Source organism: Trachymyrmex septentrionalis, unplaced genomic scaffold (genome assembly GCF_001594115.1).
Source record: "Trachymyrmex septentrionalis isolate Tsep2-gDNA-1 unplaced genomic scaffold, Tsep1.0 scaffold190, whole genome shotgun sequence".
Classification (NCBI taxonomy): domain Eukaryota; kingdom Metazoa; phylum Arthropoda; class Insecta; order Hymenoptera; family Formicidae; genus Trachymyrmex; species Trachymyrmex septentrionalis.
In genome coordinates this window covers 26,710-49,201 of record NW_017305072.1, presented here as the reverse complement: position 1 = coordinate 49,201, position 22,492 = coordinate 26,710, and the positions used below count along the sequence as shown (strand labels likewise).

General features: G+C 39.7%; 1 protein-coding gene across 1 annotated transcript in view; it reads right to left on the bottom strand.

Annotated features, from left to right (window-relative positions):
- Positions 1-686: 686 nt before the first annotated feature.
- LOC108747041 (zinc finger protein 541-like) overlaps positions 687-22,492 on the bottom strand; it is a gene marked incomplete at its 5' end in the record, with an annotated part of 44,371 nt that continues 22,565 nt past the window's right edge. Inside the window, one exon of the mRNA XM_018484273.1 lies at positions 687-1,058. Within this exon, the coding sequence (XP_018339775.1) occupies positions 687-1,058 (372 nt within the window). The remainder of the gene's footprint in view (positions 1,059-22,492) is intronic.

Below are 22,492 nucleotides of genomic sequence, written 5' to 3'. Positions count from 1 at the left end.
CAAAAGATTACCGCGGCGAGTTCCAACGAGCCATGTGCACGGGATCTTGGGTGCGCTCTCGGTAATACTTCCGCTGCCTAATGCGGAAGAAGGGCCCTTTCAACAGAAAGCAGTCTCGAGGTACTACGGGTTTATTGCTTTCGGCGCTATCTCGGGATCTCGTTACGCAATACGTAATAAAATCATGCAGGATGTACGCGATCCAGTACGTCATAATCGTAATATTCGACGAGATTGGTTTCGATCGATATAAGTAAGACAATTTCTTCATTTGACATCATTGAAACGATTATTTGTGATTAATACTAGTAATAGTTATTGAAAGTTATTTGCTACTTAAACATTATTATTATTATTATCATTTATTTATTACTCTTTATTTCGCATCGCAACATACATATATTTCGGTTTTTTAAAATAAACAGTTTAATTTCATTAATTTATATGCCTCGTAAATGTGAAGAAACAGTTAATATAAAGTTTCTTTTTTTTTGTATAAAACGTAATTATTCCTCATGTATATTAAAATGAATATTAGTAGCGATGATTTCTAATTCTGTATCTTTTTTTATTACTATAAAAAAAAGTATACGATTGTGGATAACTGCTATCTCTTTGAATTTCAATTTCTCATTTTCAATTTCTACTGTCATATTCAATAATCAATTGCACGCTCGATGTTCAACTTACAATATCACAGGCATCAGCGGGTGAAAAAGTAATGGTAAAATAAAAAAATATTTAGTATATTTTTTGATTGTTGCACTTACATGCGAGTGATTCCACATCTTCGGTTTCGGACTCGATCTCGCACTGTTGGTCGCGTTTCCGCTTGCGGAATTGTTGGAAATATTGCCGGACGACGCGGTGGATTTGATGGACGGTTTTTGTGCCTTTTGTATTTGCGTGGCTACCGATGCCGAGGGAGTCGCGGTCCGTTGCTGTTGCTGCTGCTGTTGCGTGGTTGTCTGCTGTTGCGTTTGCTGCATGATCTGCTGGATGAGCTCCAGCTGTTGTTTCGTGAGGCCATCATTACTGGCACCGGGAGACGTGGCGCTCTATAAAATATTATTAGTGGATACTTATAAAAGAAACTGATTTTTAAATCATTTTAAAAAATCTGTTAATATATTGCTAAGACTTTATAAACCATTATCTTTTCTCTTATATCAGTCTCCTACATCGAGTCATGAAATCTTCTCATTTTCATATTCTCGATATTTGAAAAATTCTCTTCTTGTCGCCGTCGTGATAAAATAATGAACGTCGTTATACCATTCCTGCTGAAAAGCAGAAGGAGTGATTGTACATTTGATCCAATCTAATCGCAGTTGGCGGATCTAGTCTGTTCCGTTCGTGATCGGTTGCCAATGTGTGGCTGCAAACCATAATCGATCATACCTTAATAGAGCATAACGTAGCCTTAGTGTCCGAGTTGAGCTCACGTTCTGACAATAGTTAAACCGATCGAATTTAATAATTTACCGAACTGACGCGAAATTACGAACGCAGTGTCGCACGGCGCCGCAATCTCGACATCCATTAAAACGAGCGCCGACTGTAATTCCGCCCGTATATAAACGCGTTGCAATAAACCGTAAATATATCGCGTATCGACGTGTCCGTCAACTAACGCTACTGTTATACATATATGCGCACGTGATGCCTAGAATATCGTGTGTGTTAATCCGTCTTTGTATCCTATTAAAGCGGTCACTGTGTATATACGGAGATGTGCATTATGATTGCACATTAGTGTGGAAATAGCCTTATGTTTGATATCTTAAAAACTCTAATATTTAAAAATATAAAAATAACAAATACACTATATAAAACGGAGAAAATGTAAATTTTTATTTCCTTCAAACATTCCATCGTTATGTAAATGATAAATCCATGTATCTACTATTATAATATTGTATATATAATATATGTAGCATTCGAGAGAAAAAAATAGGATTTTAATTTTATATTATTTTTTCGGATTTATATAAAGCAGAAAAAAGCGAGATAAAAAGCAGCCATTACTAAATCATTTTCGCGCATTATATGTGGGCGAGGTTTTTATACAACGCGTTTTATATAACGCGAGCTTAACGTACACGCTTGCGCGAACTACAAAAAACGCAGAAATATTCGCGATCAGCGAGTTCACACCTGCATGCTTGCACTGCCATGTTGCATGCTGTGCTTTGTTTTACAATTCAGCAATCGTGCGGCGCAGGGCGCGCTTTACCTACGTCGTTTCGAGCGTTACTACCGATTTTTCGATTGAGCCCTTTTCGAATGGTACACAAAAGTACAGAATGCCAATGTGTGCGCACACAGGAAATTCAGATGCGGGCGATACGATGTTCCAATTCGCATCGCGATTTTCGGGGAGGTCGTGAAAATCGCGACATCTAAACTTTCCTTTCGCGCGCGGGGATGAGAAATGTGGATGGTAAAAAGGTTGTACGAAATTTTTGATTAGAATATCATAATAATGCGAGACGAACTGAATTGCGCACTAAGAAAAAAAAAGATTGGCTGCTGCAGCAAGTTAGATGGTAAAATATGGTATAGCATTTTTAATTGGTTGCAGCAGTCAATTTTTGATTGTGTTAGCTTATCGAAATCCTGTACTAACATTACGGATAGGCTAACGCAACCAAAAATTGGCTGCTACGGCCAATTAAAAATGTTATGCCATCTAATTTGGCTGCAGCAGCCAATCTTTTTTTTTTTCAGTGTATCGTTTTCTCTTCGGTGAATTTACTATTTTTCGTTTTTTCCCCATTATTCACAAAGATCAAGACATAAGTATTGCAGTATCTCGACTTTACAGGTATCTGTAATTTTTTAATTAATAGAAAACAAGTATCCTTTTCTTTTTCATTAAATTGTAAGATAATACATGCAATGGCCGGTTCTCACAATTGATTCTTATATTTGAGACTCTGTTAAGCAGTCTTAAACCTTACTTACAAGACGGGTCACTAGTGACCCGAGCGATTCCTGTTCGTTTCTTTGAATCTTTCGATAATTATAAATTATACTACATTTTAATATTTTCCACAATGAAATTCCAATATTTATTCTAGAAAATTAAAAATATGTTAGTGAATTTTTAGAGATTTTTTAAATCATTCTGAATAGGTGAAAAAAATGACGGATTCTAGTGTTCTCGTTTGTATAATAGATGAGGCATCAAATTGTACTCTTGTAGGGTAAGGGTTAAGTTGTTATAAACCAGAGGGCTGTATTAACATTTTAAGATATTACTTAAAATAAGAACGAATTATAAGTACCGCTCTAAAGTGTAAAGTCTCCATATAAAAGAAAATTTATTTTATTAAAAAAAACCTTATTTGTAGAAATTAAACATTAATCAGCAATTTTATATATAATATTTATACCTGCCTTAATATAATAATAGATAAACAAAAAAGAGCTTTGCTTTTGTTTTTCATCTTAGAAGCTAAATTTTTCGACGTACTGTATAAATACGGTTTTATAAGTCAAATAATATAATTTTTTATTTTTGTTTATTTATTAAGTAATATATTTTAATTATTACTATATATGTAGGTAAAATAATTTTGAGATATATATACAATCTATTTTATTCTTTGTTAATAAATTACTAATTAATGTTTACTTTTTAAAAATAAGACTGTTTTTAAGGATATTTCCCTTATGCGAATACTTTCTGCACTCATTGCATTTAATTTTCAAGATTGCTCTGCGAAAGAAATGTAACGAACGCAACAAGCATATGCTTCTTCCTTTGATCATTTTAATTTTCCGTATATAATTTATTACACTTTTTATATCCTTAGAATACATTACTCGTACGTATAATTATGACTGATGTAAACTTCAAGTTAGAAGTACGCAAACAGTCTAATCGATAGAAGGCTTTAATTATCATCAGCCGAGTTTCCGTTGCACCAACTAAAAGCGTAGACTGCGGACAAAGGCATTTATTTTGTTTGCGCGCTTATTTCGTTTGCTACGAGAGCGACAAAATGAGAACGAGCTCGGCTCCCGCCGAGGCCGGCGCAGCGCGAGATAATTGCGTCGCGAGGGGAACCGCTAATCAGTTTTACGCGCTGATATGACGATTGCATGTACGAAACGACGTGGTGCTCGCGAGTGCGTTTCCGGCCGGGAGGACGCAGCGTGAATTGAACCGTCGATTAAAATTGGATTTGTTAATTACTGCAGGGAACGTGGCCGCCGGCGGTAGCAGCGGCGGCGGCGGCGGCGACGGTGGTCGGCGAGTCCCGATCCGGCTCATACCTTATTAAACCTTCATTTCGTAATTCCCACGCGCTGTCGTTTGTCATCGTCGTAATCAGCGGGACAGCCCTCGTCGCCTCGTCGCCCGAGTCACCGTTCTCTTACTCGCGAGAGAGAAGGATAGCGACACTTGCATTTTAAGATATTATCCCGCGCCGCATCTTTCCGCGCGATAATTTTCCGTGAATAATTAGCGAATTATTTGACTACCCGTTCGAGACCCTCGCAAACACGGGCCGCACCCGCATTCGCAAACAATCGATGCCGATAGGTTTGTAAATACCCGCACAGACGCAACGCCCCGACTATTGATATAATATGCGCCAGTATTTCCCTTTTATTCATGAGCTTGAGGATATTAATCCCGTATCATGTTTTTCAACACGCTCTTGCCTTTCGATTCTTCAATTTGTTACCCGCGCGTATCTCGCGCAAAATGTTCGCCTCATATCAATAATACGTATACTCGCGTAATTACAGAAACACATTCATTAAACCGGAGCGTTGCGCTAATTGACGTAGCCATTTATTAAAATACGCTCTTTAACCATAAATATTTTCGCTGGTCATCGCAATGTATATATTGGCGTATATACCGCTTCACAATGTACTATCGCGCATTATGGGTATTATTACGAATGTTATTTCACGATGCACATAATATGTATGCTTTTCCGTTTCAATTATTCATCCGCCTTATATATAAATCATGATAATTATAAAATTTATGTATACATAAGAACGTCGCAAATCCTATCCGTTTAAAACAATATCATAAATTTGCATTTGTATATCTTTCGTCGTTTACGTGATACATACGCAAAATAACATTACGAATTTGTAAATCTTTTCATTGCCGGCTGTTTACGTTGTGATAAATTGTCGTTAAACGTAAATCGCCATTAAAAGTGCCACTTATGTTAACAGGATATCTCGAATATTTGTGGTTTCGCTAAAAAAGTACATCAAGACTTCGGTGATCGGTTTTGCAGAAAATTATACGTATAAATTCACTCTCCGAAATACTTAATCTCCAAGATCCATTTCGACCGAAAATACATTTTTTTGGTCTTAATTAAAAAGATATAACCTTCGCGATAAAAATGCGTTGTATATTTGGTAGGCTCTCATTCATCGAGGGCTACAGCCCCGAGTTTATGTGCCGAGCGAGAGCGCGGCATCCCGGATCATCCCATTCCTCGATGGCGCTTATCATATATACGCGCCCCATGTGTGTGTGTGTGTGTGTGTGTGTGTATGTGTGTCGCTATCGCCATTTATACGCATACAAAACGCGTCGTTTCCCGAAAGCGCACCGGCGACGGTCGCGCATTTGTCAACCGCGAGAGAGTCCAGAGCGTCTGCGAAACTTCGTCGTTATCTCTCTTCGTCGTGTATTCCGCCTGACAAATCGCCGACCCGCAAGGGGGGGGGCAGGGTGGCAAGCAGGGACGTCTCGAAACTCTCTCGTCCTCGGGAGACCAAGACCAAGAACAGGAGACCTTCTTGAGGTCTCCTTCCTCCTCCCCGTCACGATCTTCCAGCGCGCGTCCTTGGCACCCTCGCTTGATTCTCTCACGCGAGAATTGCATTACTTCACCCACCCGTTCTTCCTCTTGCGCGTCGTCCTGACCCTCTCGTTCATCATCGTCCTCGCCCATCGGCGACCCGACCCACTTTCGATCCGCCCTGTTTCTCCTCTCGCATGAGAGGAAGAGCTGCTAGCTGCAGCTTTGTACCATTATTTGAACATCTACATCTACGCCTTTTGTGCGGTATTCACAGTTAACGCGCACAATGATTAATTCGTTAATCAGGGATAAATTAAGTGAAATTAACGCAACTTGTATATAAGCTTCAAAGACTACTTAAAAAAATGTGCGCCGCGGAATAATTTTATTTAGAGACACTTTTTAAAAAATTTCTTTCTCCCTATTTTTTTTCAGATTTATTTCTAGTTTCCTCTCAAGATAAGTAAGACTTATAAACGTGAATTCGCGCACATTAGTTTTATCCTAGCCAATTATCGTAACGCGTGTGCAAATAAATTTTTGTTAACGTAGAGTGAACGCACGCATATTTATTTTCTGTTATTATTTTCTTGACGCAAGAGTAAATATCGACTAAAATACATACACTCTATGTACCAACTGAGCGCATATACACTCCGATATTGCATGATTTATAGCATCATACGTCCGCGGACCCATTCAAAAATTTCATCCCTCCAAATGCTCGATGAAGCGATAAAAACGCAAATTAATCAGAGTTTATAATTGCAAGATTTTTCTTCGGGCAGATAATGAAGGTAGATCGGCGCAGCCTGCGGCTGCGATATTCCTTATTGATGTTTTATTAGTATATACGAAGCACTCGCATTCATCTGCGTACGACGCATGCCTCTCTCTTTTATGAACTTTTCACACCTGTTCCCGCGGAAATGTATGTATGTGACTCACGCACAATACGGAATACGCGAACGTGGGAAGGAAAGGAATTTTTCGCGCTCGTACATATAACGTCTTTTTATCGCGCTGTTATTATGTAATATGATGAGGCGTGAATATGTAATATGTAGGATACAAAATCCATCTCTGCGCTCATCTCCCCTCCTCTCTTCTCTGTAACTCGCGCGTCACCGTTACACCAGTACGTTACAATCCAGAATAAATAAATGATATAATATGGACGAAGGGAAAAATCCGAGCTTTGAATGAAGGCTCTCCGCAAAACTGGAAATGGAACGTGTAAAAATACGCTCGATCGAGAAAGTACAGCGCACGCATCGGCCAGGGAAATTAGTATGTAAACGAGAAAACGCTGAAAAAATAGAAACTGATAAACTAGTTTCGATGGAGAAATAAGAAATATACAAACGTGAGCTGTAAATCACCGAATATGAAAAAATGTATATTTTTCGGCCTGCGAGTAGTACGAAATAAACATACGCGCGACATATTGACAGAATATGAGCTATATTGACGTATGAGTATTATTACAGAAACATTGTCAAAACAGATTATAAACTTTAGACAGGAGACAAAAATGAAGACATTTTATGTTATAAAATAATTAGAACGGAGTTCCGATATATCGATGTCCGATATTTGCTCGTGCCTTCAACGTAATTTTAATTGTCTACTTCCATCTGGTGCTGTAATAAAAATCTATATATATATATATATATACTATTACGATGCTACCGCTAGCAATATTAATTTTTCAGATATTATAAGAATTCTCGATTGATTGCCGTCCTTCTCTATCAAATGAATCTCTTTGCATGTACAGTCTCGTGCAAACTTGACAAAAAAAAAAAAAAAAAAAAAGGAAAATCGTCTAAATTATCTCGTTCTTCGCGATAAACGAAGATCTCTAAATACAGCCGTTACATCGTGCAGCCATCTCATAAAATCGCTTTTGCACAATAAAATATTCTTCGCTGCAAGAGAATTTTCCGAGAGAAAGGGACGATAACGAAGCGAGGCCGGGGAAGAGGTCGGAATAGAAGGTCGTAGCCCTTTCCCTTCTCTTCTCTACCGGAATTAAATTAATTAAGCCAGATTATCTCGGCGGATGTAAAAAACTTCAATACGGTAGACGTAGCCGAACAACTTTCCCAGCTTCGCGTCGACAGCGATGAAGACGACGAGAAGAAGGGCCGAAGAGACGAAGGGCGAAAGGTGGAGGAACTCTTCGTACTTTTAATTCGTTTAGGCGGCCCATGCGCGACCGCTTTAAGACCGACGAGCGACCTTATTACGGTGTGAAAAGGCAGGTGTTAAGATCCCCCCCGCGCCCTCTCACATGTTTTCGTTGCCGGCCGTCAATTTTCATCCCAAAGTTTTTCCGTCTTCCAAGAAGACGCGTGATCTTCCTTCTCGCAAGTTCCCCCCCCCCCCCTCGCAGGCTATCACCACATCGTGAGAATCTCGAGCTCTTCTAGTCGAGTCCCCAAGTCGCTCTTCAACCACGATGAGCAGTTCCCACTTTCTCCCGGGACGGCGCACTTCGAGATAACTTTCCTCGCTTCTTGTTTCCCTGTCGTCACCGCAAGAGTTTTCGCGGAGTGTAGCGCCTCGGTGATTCTGCGGCGCTTTTAAGACGGGCAAACGAGAAGCGCGAGACTCGCGCGGGATAGTTATATTTTGTTTTGGCTTGATGTTGGGGAAGCAGGTAGATAAGCCCCCCCCACCCCCATCCCCGGAAGAAGCAACAGAGATTTTGCTAATGTTCGTATTACGATATCTTCGCGGTTGAAAAATTATCATAATTTATCTCTCAGCGCAGCTTTGAAAATGTTCCAGGCGAGGATTATTTTTATCTCACTGTTGCAAAATGCATCTCGATTTTTATTTCTATTTTTTAAATATTTTTGCAATCTGCTTCTTATATCCACTTTCTTGTGGCTCTTTTTCATTCTACTTGATTAATCAATAAAATATCATTTGGTTTTCTCAAGCTTTTTACCAAAATTTCTTCAAATAACATTTGCAACCAGAAAAATAATCCTACCTATCTTCCGTTTATCTTACGAAAATTTCAAAGAGCGCAGACTAAGTCTTCAGCGTATTTCAGCGAAGATTTCAGCGTATCGTCATCGTGCGTTTAATTAATACCCGATTTATCGACTTCGTTCACTGATAGTCGTTTTCGTTATATAAATCGTTACGAAATCTGTCGAGGTCTTGCGACGACGGGCTATACAGCGGAAGTTTGTTCGTTAGCTGTGTTCCTCGAAAGCTTTCCCCGAGAGTCTTGGATTTTCCATCGCCGCGCCATCGTCGTCGTTGTTTCACATCGCCGGCGGGTAAAACCGATTGAGAGACGCGCCGACGATTTCGCCATTTCGTCAGGGCAAGAACTGACAGGCTGAAAGGCTGCAGAGCACGCAGCTGCGGCGATCCAAATTGCCTAAATCAGACTCGCGAGGCGTGCCGTGCGTGTACACGCTTGCAACGGGGACGTACCGACATCCGATCGACTGTCACGAGCCTAATTGCAATATTGTCCGTTGGGGACCCGGCATTTGAAACTGGCATTAAACCGGAATCCTATTTCGATCGGCTATACGATATCGAGAAACTGGCGGTTCAATCAATATGGTGCGACAAGAGAGACACAGAGACGGAGAGAGGAGGGGGGGGGGGAGGAGAGAGAAAAAATTTCAGACAGTTTTATAATTCTGCGAATTATGTCATGACGACAGCTAAATGTATAAAATGTAGATGTTAAGTTCTTTGCTATATGCACAAAGATTTAAAACCGCGCCCTGCTTATTCAATTGTACACTACACTAAATTTCTCGCAGGAGTAAAATCTCACTCCAAGAAAGTAAAAATACAATCACTTTTTGACAAAAGAGTGACAATTTTCATTCTTCTTAAAGTGAATCTTCACTTCAGAGGAGTGAAATCTTAATTTTTTTTGGAGTGAGATTTTACTCCTTTAAAACGAAAATTCACTTTAAAAAGTGGAAACTGTCACTCTCTCTTTTTCAAGAAGTGTTTGAAATATTTTCACTTTTTTTTCAAAAGTGGTTATATTTCTTCGAGTGAGATTTCACTGTAAAAAATTTAGAGTATCTCTAATTTTGAAGAGAAAGTTTCACCCTACATTATTCATGTAGTTTTCTTTAACATAATTACTCCCGGTTCTAACACCTCAACAGTATATCACAATTTTCATTGTTCTGAAAATTCCGCAAATGCAGATAAATGTCAAATTTTTTTTAAATTATGAAACAATTTTAAAAACGTATGTAAATAAAATAACGTATATAAATATAGCGTTTACACAATTAGCAAATTTGTAAGGCAGGAATGTTCTGGATATTCCATGCGAGCGTAATGAAGTTAATCAATTTTATTTACTAACATTGTAAATGTACAAAAGTTTTGATTGTTTCAGTCATAAATTTTATTCCAATTGTGTACATTCAAAAATAAAAATGGATATTTTCAATAAAATAATTATATCTGTAAAAAAAAAAATAATGCTTTTATTTAAAAACTGTATAGAATGCAAATGTCTAAGCGATAATACAATATATATCTATATATACGTATTTATATATAAACTCTAAAAAATATATACTTTTTCTCGTTCAAAGGATATGTAATTCTGCAATATTTTCATCCAATAGTCTCATATAAATTGCGAGAAGTGGCGATGCAGAGAGACTTGTTCCTCAGGCGAGGTGCAGTAAGATATGAAACTAATGCTAAATTGAAAACCCATTGATCCGCAGCTATAGTTGGCCGCCCGCGAGCGAAAGAACGAAAATTTGAAAAGCAAATTCACCGCCTCCGGTCGCGCGTGCATCAGGGTGGCCGTTGTTCGTCGACGGCAGGCGGAATTCGAAAGTACGGAAACTCAATAAGGTCTCTATCCAGTTACGCATCGCATCGCATCGCATCGCATCGCATCGCATCGCATCGCATCGCGTCGGTCGAGTCAAGTCGCTGTTCGGCGAACGGACGTACTATTTCTTTTGTCGAAGCCGCGCAACGAAAAGTTTTCTTCTCCTTCTTTATGCGGCCGAGTTGGCCACTGCGCGATTTTCCAACTTTGTTCGCCGGGAAGATAATAAAATCGCCGACCGCGATATCGGAACTAACCGAGAGGCGGCGCGAGAAACTTGTAACTACGAAACTGATTCATGACAAACGTGGCGATCCACTTAATTCCGCGCAATGCGATTAATTGCCGAATCAATTAGCAGCACTTGTATCGATCTCAGTTCGCACACAATTCAATTGCGAGATCGGGAATGCACTCTCTACGCATACAAGTAATAGTATTTTTAAAGATTTTTTCTGAATGACAGTATGCCGAAATAGGATATGAGAGGGGTTATACGCGGTAATTTCCAACTGCATTAAATCGGCATTCGCGTGCATTTCAAATTAATTAAACTCTCTGTTATCGGAGGAAATATTTGTGTCGGTTACATAACTCTGGATTCAAGTGATAGCGCGATACGACATAGTCAGCTTGCTCTGCTCCGTGGGGTATAGTAGTTTGATAAAACACGCGCAAAGTATACGTTAACTCAGTTAGCTACACCGTAGCTTCGTTGATTTAACGAAGTGCAGTCGTACGAAACGAGTCTCACATCACAGCGACGAGCCAAGTCTCTCTGTTTCAAGGAAAAAGGGAAGAGAAATGTTGGATGAACATGTCGAGCATGTAGGATGGGATTGCGAGTCATTTGTTTGACGTAGTTTGGACATTTTGACAGTAGGAAATGAATGACAAATATGAATAGGACCCGTAAGATGAGAATTTCGGAGCGATCAATCTGAAATTTTTTACGACCACAGAAGTACGTGTATGAATATCTTTCTTATTTTTACTTTTCCCCTAATAAATCATTTGTGATTCTTCGTGTTCTCTTTTAAAGTCTCTCCCTTTCTGTTAGAACATCAAACTGTTTCTGTTAGAAATAAAACTATTTGTTATCTATTGATTCGTATTTACAGATATTGCAACGTCTGTAAACACGAATCAATAATTTATTTTATGTATACATATATATATGTTATTATATATGAAACAAATTTCCATATTTTTTTATGTATTATCATTTATCGCAACACAGGGAATTAATTAACCGATCGAAAATATAAATTTTTTTCTCTTATTTAATTTATTTTTATCAGTCTAATTATAAAAAATTTAATTGAAGAATTGAATCTCAATATCGTTACATAAAAGATATTCCTGAATTTCATATTGTGACATTATCGATCGGAATTGATTGGATTAGACTATTTGCATCGCAACGTGATGAATCCGTGAATTTTATGCACATTCCGCTAGAGAAAAGAATGGCCGAGATGTGCCAGGAGAAGAAATGATAGCGATGGTGTATAGGTACAAGCGTAGTCGTAGCAAGCAGAAATATAATATATTACTCAAATGCGGCATTTAGATAAGGTCCAGCTTCATACACACACACACACACACACACACGAACACACATCCAAACGGATGATATATAATTTATAGAGCAGTACACTAACGCGGGCGCGGTTTAGTTATAGTTTGCTAGGATAGAGCGGATCCTCTTTCTATTTTCCCATCTCGTCTTTTGTCGAAGGGATCGCGGAGACGTGTTTTACGCGAGAGTGCAGGTGCCCACGCTCCCACGTAGACGCAAATCCAGAAGCGCACGGCATGCTATACATCAGGGTTTCTCAACTTAATGCTTTAACGATCAATACTGGCCTCCGCTTCAATCCGTAAGACCCTTTGGCAAAATTTACTGGAAAAATTTAATGCCTCCTGCTTGAATCTAGTGCGTTAAAAGTATCAAGATAAAACTCAAGTCTACCAGCAGTCACTCTTCCCACATCTGGAATAATCCTCACAGAGAGATGCTCCTTGAAGCAAAGATATTACACGTGAAAATAAGAATTGTAAACTCGTTTCATATTTCGTCTCAGAAATTACGCGCTTCGTAGATTAAAGAGGCGTTTAATGTACGATTTTTTTCATACAGTCGATAGCATTGAGAAACGCTGCTGCGCACGACACCGCAAAACGTTTTGTGCATCTACGCGCTCTACTCTCGCGCCTCGGGATACGATCTACGCTCCGAGATTCAGATCTCCAATTAGCTGTATATCAAGTTGAAGGATGAACGTTGAACACAATCATCTGATTCTGCCTTCTCACTGAACGCGAGTGCGAGTGTGTGCGAAAGAAGCTTATAACTTGGTTGCGACGCGTTTAGAAACTGTTATAAAAAAGAATTTTGGTTTTTATCAGAAATCTGACTTAATTTGAAATATTTTTCTAACATTTGCAAATATAAAAATGTTAAGTAAATAATTTATTAAAGCGTAGAGATGTGTCAACTGAAACATGTAAATTATAATGATCGTTGTAAAGTATTTTTTAAACAATTGATTCAATCATAAAGAAAATCGCGAGTTACGTTCAGCATGAAATCATTCCTATTTTTTTCTTGACTGTTTTAACATGTAAAATTGATTGTTGTTACTACTTTTCTCTAGCAAACTATAACTTACCGGTAGTTTATAATTTGAAATATCAACGAATGCGAGTTTAGTTCGCGTCTCATTTAATTTTACAACGTTATAGATAAATGACACGTATCATTTCCAATATAAAATATACTATTCGCAATCTCTCTCTAGTACAGCACTGAGTACGTGAACAACATATCGGAAAGCATATAAATTGTTATTATAACGTGAGTACCCAAATTGAGACTTAGGTCTTGAATTAATTATGCCCCAATCGGATACGTTCATAATCGGATTTTCCTTCTCGAAATACCAGCGCGTGCTTTAAGGTTGAGGCTACTGAAAATGAGGATCGGAAACGATGTCTCGGATAAATAGAAATTGGAATGCCGAATAAGAGAACATGATGCTCGAACGAACTAATATATTTAGTATATACGATAAGTAGGTACCTAGAATCGTATCGAAAAGAGTTGTCATTTAAGATCTCTTAGTATATAGATATATTTCTAAAACTCGACATTCCATAGGCAACGTGCTCGAGCACGTGACCTTATGTATGAATAAAATTTTCTCTTCCATTACCCATGATTACTAAATAATCATAATACTTGCGGCGGTACTGCGCGGCGGCATTATCTTCGCGCATGTGAACACGCATGCGAGGTATTAGCCTCGTGGACACACGAGAGCTGCCCCCCTCCCCCCCCCACCCCCGACGACCGTTATCCGTTTCAAAGCGAGCTGCTCTCTCTGACGAATCGCGATTTCGATCTCTAATTAGCTGTATATCAAATGAACGCTCGGGTCCACTTGAACACGAAACCGTGTGTCGCCGTGTCGCCGCCACGCTGCATCGCACATGGCTACCATGCCCTTCCCCTCCCCTCTCCCCCCCTGGATGCATCGTCTCTGTTCATGTCACGTCTTCTCGCATGCCAATGTCCCGTTCGACATTGGTGCACGACACATCTCCATCCTGCTCGCTGCTGACTTTGATTTGTAACGCGCGATCGGCGAATGGATGAACATGATGGAGCAGCACCGATAGCCCCGAGATCGTCGGATGATTAACGGAAAGAGAACGAATATGTACAGCCCGGACACCACCCGCAGGTTCGCTTCTGAGCATGAATATGGAATACACGATCGTGTGCTATCGGCACGAAGAAAGATGAACGACGCGATGACAGAAAAGCCAATTGCATAAAACTACCTCGCGCAGATTCTTATACAACTGAAACAAAGGTAGCTGCTCAAAGATAGCTGCTCTAAATTATATACAAGGTAACTTAAATTACGAAGAGAGTCAAGCTAATTACTTATAAAAAGAGCGCAAGCTACGTGAGCCATTTTGTAAATCGTGCAGCGCCGACCAGCGTTGTGAAACGAGATAAAAAGACCAAAAGGCCCAAACTCGAAATTCAGATGGCGCTACGTGACTTAGAAGTTTAGCGAGCTGAAGAAAATATGATTCAATTTTCCACGAGAGTCTCGAGTAGCGCGTGCCATCATTTTTGGAAATGATATTCTACGTGGTGCAGTGGAACATCTCGCGTGTGTGCGCGCACCGGGAATGTGCATTTGAAAGAATTGAAGATAAATCTCTCGAGATAATAGTTATAACTAACGTTGAAGAGGGTCGTTATCGCGACACATTTCAATTTCGCGAAATCATTAAAACGATTTTCCGCAAAAAGCGTCGGAGGAACAATATTTTCTCCGTCAATTTCCTTTTTTGTTCTCCAATCATAGACACATTATGAATACGGACTGCATATTCTACGGATCTTATACTGAAAGAAAATATTGGTTGCTGCAGCAAATTAAATGGTTAAATATGGCATTTTTAATCAGCCGCAGCAATCAATTTTTGATTGCGTTAGCCAATCGAAATCCTATACTGACATTGCGGATAGGCTAACACAATGCTGCGGTTGGCTGCAGCAACCAAAAATTGGTTATTGCAACCAATTAAAGATGCTATGCAATATTTTACCATCTAATTTGCTGCAGCAGCCAATCTTTTCTTTCAGTGTAGCATTTGTGCTTCGTTAGAAAGAATTTAATATTAACGTTTCTCTTCACACACACATACACACACACACACACACACACACACACACACACACACACACACACACACACACACACACACACATACACAACTCGATATTTTAAAGAAAGAAAGACAAGAATAACGAAGAGAAGGAGAAAAGTGCTCTTCGCGACCAAAAGATAATTTTTGTCGAACACGGTGGAGTATTCCCGGCTATCGGCGGGCGACGATCCAATTTCCGTCGAGATACTTTTACCTAACCGACAGCGGCGCCGTGATGGATACTCAAAAGCCTCTCACATCGGTATACAGAATTTTACCGTTCGTTGATGCAATTTTCATCAGAACGTTCTATTGGCGTGCACTGGGACGGCGGGATGCCGGTGCAGAGGCGGACACTCGAACTCCCATATATCATTACACGGACTTTTACTACAGCTCGTGTATACGCTCCAAGTTTCGACGCTCAAGTCAGCTACTTTTTTATCGTCTACTTGAAGCGTGGCGCGTCATCATGCTGCCCGACGTAAATTTATAAAGGTCCCCCAAGCGAAATAGCTTCCCAGCGGTTCTCTCGATCGTTTGCGGAAAGATAGAGGTGGTGAGCAGCCAAGGTGCTGATCTCGTATCGATTTATCATTCAAGTGCGATAAATAACCCTAGATAATTATAATTAAATATTACTTCCACGCTACCATATTTATATTATATATCTTATGTAAAGAAATGTAATATGTATTATAATTTACAATTTTCATAAATTTACCTCAATTCATTCACTCTTTTCGCTCTAAAAAATATTTCAATCTTAATTAATAAACCTATTAAAATATAAAATATTTTTAATATATAACAACCTCTGTTTCTTTGCAGATAAAAAAATCGATCGATAAATTTCATTAATATTAAATTAATTAATAATAAACGTATTAGAAATGAAGTCTTTATAGTGTTAACATTAAAAGATCAAATATTTCATGTAATATTATATATAACGAGTAAAGAGTGTAATATATTTAATATACAGCATACATAGCGCTCGTCCGTCTATCTATCTTATCTAGTGAAAGAGCGCAGACACAAGTCAGCCGGCGAACCAAAGCGTTACTACTTGCAGTGCTGCACATTATCAGACCGCTCGCGGTAAATGCATCAAAGGGCCACCCGGTATGATACCAAGAGGGACGGCTTCCTCCTGCGTCGCTTCTATCGGATCTTGCGAGAGAACCGAGCTATGAGAGGGATGGCCGCGAGTTCGAACCTGGAGACGTAGAGGACGACAAACGAGAAATTGGAAGGCGAAGCCTTCGAGTGGCTTAAGCTCGTCGACGGTTAACAAGTTTTCGTCGAGAATCTCTCGGGTCGTCTCTGGAACCGCAGTGGGTTGCAACGAGAGGGCTCGGAGTAAATATACCTTAGCTAGATGTACGTCGCGTAGGAAATGGTTGTTCACGGCGTTAGAACACACTAGTTCGTAGCTCGCGGCGTAATGGACTTGGAGGCTCGGCATGTAAACTGCGGATATTGTGTCCGTTCGTGATATATGTATGCCGGAGCATTGTATACTTGCCCGAACATACTAACTCAATTCGTTTTCCTTCATGTATCGTCTAATTAACATACCGTTCAAATAATGCAAGGCTAGAACTCGCCGCTTTTCCCCTGTTGATTCTCTCGTGTCACATTTACAACGAATATTTCTTTGTAATTCTTACGTTATTATTCTTATTTCTTTTATATATTCTTATTTCTTTGTATTTCTTACATTACATTGCGTTCGTAAATTATTCCTCGAACAAAAACAGATTATTTACGTGGAATATTTTTTTAGTACAAACAATATTCAGGAGACACGATCTCCTGTTTCCGAGTTTATGATTATCAGAAGGAAAGCCTTTCACGATTTTTTGGAGGACGAATAAATTTTTTTATACAAGTAGCACAAAAAATTCCCTAAAGTTCCCGAAAGAAGTGTTTACGAAAAAAAGCTCAACTTCTGGATATATATTGAAATATCCCTCAAGGTATAATGAAATAAAAGAGAAATTTATCATCAGACTTTCCGCTTTCCGATCTCCGACGTCACGACGTTCCTTCTCGTGACTACCGCGTGAAATTCGCAGTCGGGGGAAAAAAAAGGTCTCGTCGCGAGAAGTGTAAGCCATATCGTGGAAATTTCATTTCGCGGCTCGTCCGGCCCCGGCAAATATTATCGTAAATTTCCGCCTTGGCGTATCACCTGCGGTTCCCCGTCGCTCCATCTCCCCTCCCCTCCCCTCCCCTCCCCCCCGCCACTCTCCGGCGCGCCCCGGAGAAATATTTCTTTCCTCCGGGCCGATAAATCAACGCGGTCCGTTCGACACGACGGTCATCAATAACGGTAGTGCTTAGGCTTTTTCCGCGCGGCACTCGCGCCGGAATATCGAAAGCCCCTACGGGCGCACACAGCATCGCGCTTCGCGCGTGTGTGTGCAACGCCGTGTATAGCATGCAACGATCTCTTTCTCTCTTTCTTTCTCTCCCTTCGTGCATGAGAAGAGTGCATGCGCAGTTTCGAAAAACTTGCTACCGCGTGCAAGTTTAATGGCTCGGAACGGCGTTGCGCCAAGTTGCACGCGCTCGTTTATTTTTCACAGACAGCCAGCCATGGCCAACCTTTGCCAAGGGGTAGAGTAGAAAAATTACCCGACGGACGGTATCCAGAAATTAAAAACCGTATTATCGATGCAATGTTTATAAAACGTGTTTATATGTCTATAGAATACAGAAGAGTTGTTTATAGCACTTAACTTAAATTCGAGCGGGTTCAATAATTCAAGAGGGATACGGTGGTATCCATTATTACAATACTCGGACATTACGGACGAGAACCAGTTCGTCCAGTGGTCATTTGTATCGACTTCATTCAATGAAAGAGCCCAGATATAAATCAGTCGGAGTACCAAAGTAGAGTAGAGGCTATTACGCTCGTAATTCTGTTAAGATTGCACCGCGGAGGTACGATATATTATCTCGTAGAAAAGAAAGTACGGGGCGATTTCGTCTCGGAATTGGAGGAAATTCGATGACGACGGAACGCGAGAAGGTTGGGAATTACAAGAGATTAAGCGATGAATGAAGGGAACGATTGAATGTAGAGGCATAATTATATACTTCAAAGAAGGATAGATATACATATATTCCGCGAGTTGAAATATTTTTTGAAACGGGAAATTTATCATTTGTTTAGAAATAATGTTATAAGAATATATTCTGTCGTTTTATTTAAGAAAAAAAAAATCACTAGACATGTCGTCTAAAAGTTTCGTTCACATTGTTACTATACATATCGTCTTTCAATATTGATTTGGATTAATGCGCGTAATAATTTTAATAACATCAATAAACAGTGATGATTATTCCTTCTATTTAGAAAACTAGTGTCAATAACAATTAATGTTATAATTAATTTCGTTATTAATGACACGCTAAATATTTGGAATTTCATATAACGTCCAAAGTAATTATGTAATAATTAATATTATCAAAGTGGATACGGAAACAATGTTGGTAGAATGATTAACCAAATGAAACTGCTAGAAAAGTTCGAAAGCGGAAAAGCAGCATATAAATATTATACGCTAGACGGGATATCCGATGTTAGCTTAATAATTTAAAAACTTCGTACGGTTCTAAATTAAAGTTCTGCCGAGGCCGATTAAACATGAGATAGCTCCGCTAAAAAAAAGACGGCGAAGTAAATGTATATTGCAAAGTCTTTCCTTATTACTAAATTAACAGCAATCACAGAATGTTTTTATAATTATTTTATATTATTCGTCTAGAAATGTAAACTGAAAGAAAAATCTGCTCACTTTTTTTTTCATATAAATATAAATTTTCTATTACAGAGTGTGCCGTGGGAGGAGCAGGAAACGTGGGTGCTTTCCTAGTATCGTGAAATCTGGTTTATCGTCGTAACGTATTTTACTTCCGATCTATAAACAAGAATTTAATAACGGCCACGGTCCGATTGTCCAACCCTCAAAGTTAATCCTTCCCAGTAGATTTCAGGAATTTCGCCAATTGCACGCTCCACGCCACGGCGGGATTGGCTGGGGCTGACGTAGAATGAGAATCGGGTCTGCGTTAGAACTGAATTATTTTTGGGGTTGAGGACTTCGTTTCGCCGCATGGAACGCCGCGTCGACAAGAAGCTAACTCTATCGAGCGTCAAACGTGTGCTAGTTAACATGCGCGACGCGGCAATCACGAATGCACGGAATCACACCGCGCGGAATTCGTTGAATACGTTCTGCGCGATATGAAATTCCATAATGTAATTAAAGCCGGATAGCGTCGCAGAGCGGGAAAATTGTTTTCGGTCGAAAATACTACTATTGGCGACTCGAAATTAGTTGGAACCGCAGCGACGCGGGCGGGACGTCCGAAGTCGCATAAATCGATTCGGAGACGCCCGTAAATCAGTCTTCGAGATTTAGTCTCTAGCAGTTGTTCGACCCAGTTCTCGCTGCGTCGCTGAGAGGACGATCGGATGATTCTTATTGTTCAATTGAATGAGCATCGACGCGCAAGTAAAACATTTGTTAAACATTTCGCATTTGTCAAGAACAGCTACGCCGAACGTTTAATCAAATAAATAAAAAAATCTAAAGTGTAATGTATAACAAAAAAAATAAATTTTTCGATAAAGAGAGCTTTATGCGCTGACACCGACACATATAGAAACATATACGTATACAAAAGGTTTTCATATTTCGTATTTGTCTCACACAAGCACATGAAAACGTTTTATTATTTTATTGAAGCATTCATGGAATGTGTTCATTAAAAAAAAATATGTATACATATTTTTTTGTGGAAAAAAAAATAGCTTTTGAGTATGCGCCTTTTGGTTTGTTTTCTGACACTGCAATCGCGGTGCAATCTCCAATCGAGCGAGTGCAACGGACGTGCGTATTAACTGTAATTATACCAAAGCCTTTCTAGTTGTTTCGTTGTAATAACGAGCGCGATACATTAACGACAACGTTATGAAATTCCACATTTCTTTGACGTCATTACTGCACGTCAAAGATCGAAAATTCATGGAAGCGGCATTATCAAGATTGAATTCCGTAATTCCTACACGGGCAAATATTTGCACGACTGAAAATCACGCTGATGACGCCAGGTATGCTTGATATTTGGCCACCAATATACGCATAAAATCATTTAGCCTCGATTCATTTTAAAAGAAAAATAACTATTCACTATAAAACACGAAATCAATATTTCCGTCGCATTACGCAAGTGGAGTAATTGCGAGATCAAATTTTTCTTAATTTTCTCTTCTCTCTCTCTCTCTCTCTATTTTTTTCAAAATCAATAATTTTATATCATACTATCGAGATGATTCACGAAAGAACGCGCTAAACGATAATAAAGATGATTCGTATATACTCGCAATATTCAAAGAGACTCGAATAAAACGCGAAATTTGACGATGGAGTTTTATACTAGAAGAATCTCGTGTCTAGGAAGAAAGACCGTACCCTTTGACTTAGCGCACGGCTCCGGAGCGATACAGTGATTTTCCGGGACGGTAGCTATGATTTTCAGACGAGGCCGTCTCTCGGTAAGCGCGAACCAAAGTCAGTTGAACGACCGGTAGACATCTTTTGATGTCGAATCACTCTTTCCTTCTCCATCGACTCGTTTCTTCTTCCTTGCACACTCGTGGCGAACCAACTGAAAGGTTCCTAGGGCGCGGCGCGAACGCACTCGGCTGCCGCATACACTTTATTCCCAACCCATCGTTCCGTCCCAGCGATTTCGAATTCCCGAACAAATTTGATCGTCGTCGTCGTCGTCGTCGTCGTCGTCTAGTCGAGCTCACATCTCTACGTGACGGGAAAATCGCGAGCTTGCTCGCGCGTCGGAAAGCCACTTCTCTCTCTCTCTCTCTCTCTCTCTCGTCAACCCTTCTCTCGTCTCGGTATGTATACCCTCATCCTACTATCCCTCTCCTATCCTCCCATAACAGTCCTCCTTTGTCCCTTTTACTGTCTCTCTCTCTTTCGTCTGCCACACGTGCTCCTCTCCTGTATTTTCCTACTTCTCGCGCTTCGTGGTTCTACTTTAGTACGCGTGATTGTGCCCTGACGACTTTATGGCGGGTCCTCGGCGGAATCCCAAACGCGGCACGTACGCGAAGTTACCGATTCGAACGAGGCGAAAGCTCGAAAAGGCGCGAGATGACTTTTCGGTTCATTCGACGGGCAATCTCACGGCAATCTCTTGTACAACATAATTTTGCAGCCAATAACACTACTGGCAGCTTCTTTTCAAGTTGCGTTGCAATAATACCGGTCGATTTTTTTTTAGTTGTATTAATCTCATTGATGAAGTATTCGTATGTAATAATTTCAGATATGATATAGAGGAAAAGCTGATAACGTGCACTGAGAGAACAAATTTTTAATATTTGTATAATTAGGTACATATTATTATATTGTTATAATATGATTATTATTACTATAATGTTAGTAATGATAACTATATTTATAATTCTATCAATGAGTATATTTAGTTGGCAATAAAAAAATGACTAATTATGTCTCTGAAGACTTCGTGTTCGCGATCGCGATATAGTCATTTTTTGGGACAATCATAAAATATAATTGATCCATTTTTGTGGAAATATCCCGCGGAAATAATTTGCTTATCAAAGAATACATATTTACGTCTTAGAATGTTTTTAGATCAAGGATCGCCGGATTAATTAAAACTTTTAAGAAATCAAATTTGAAATACGAAGTGCGTGCTATCGGTCGATCGAGGATTGACGTCGCGGAGAATTCGTAAGCAGATTTAACACGCAATGGAGCTACGGTGAATAATTAACGCAGTATCCGCGGGCGTTGATTAAATTTCATGCGTCGGAGTAGCAAATTCATAAATATCCGCAGCTGCGCCATTTCCGACAAAGGCGGCTGCAACTTACGACGACGTAGCGAAAGAAAATTAATGACTACAAAAGATTACTCTCCGGACTCCGTGGCTGTCCGATGAAATATCATAAATCGCGGGCTCGCTATGTCTGAGAAGTTTTCATAGCCGACCGCTTTCGTCTTTCTCTCTTTCTCTCTCTCTCTCTCTCTCTCTCTCTCAG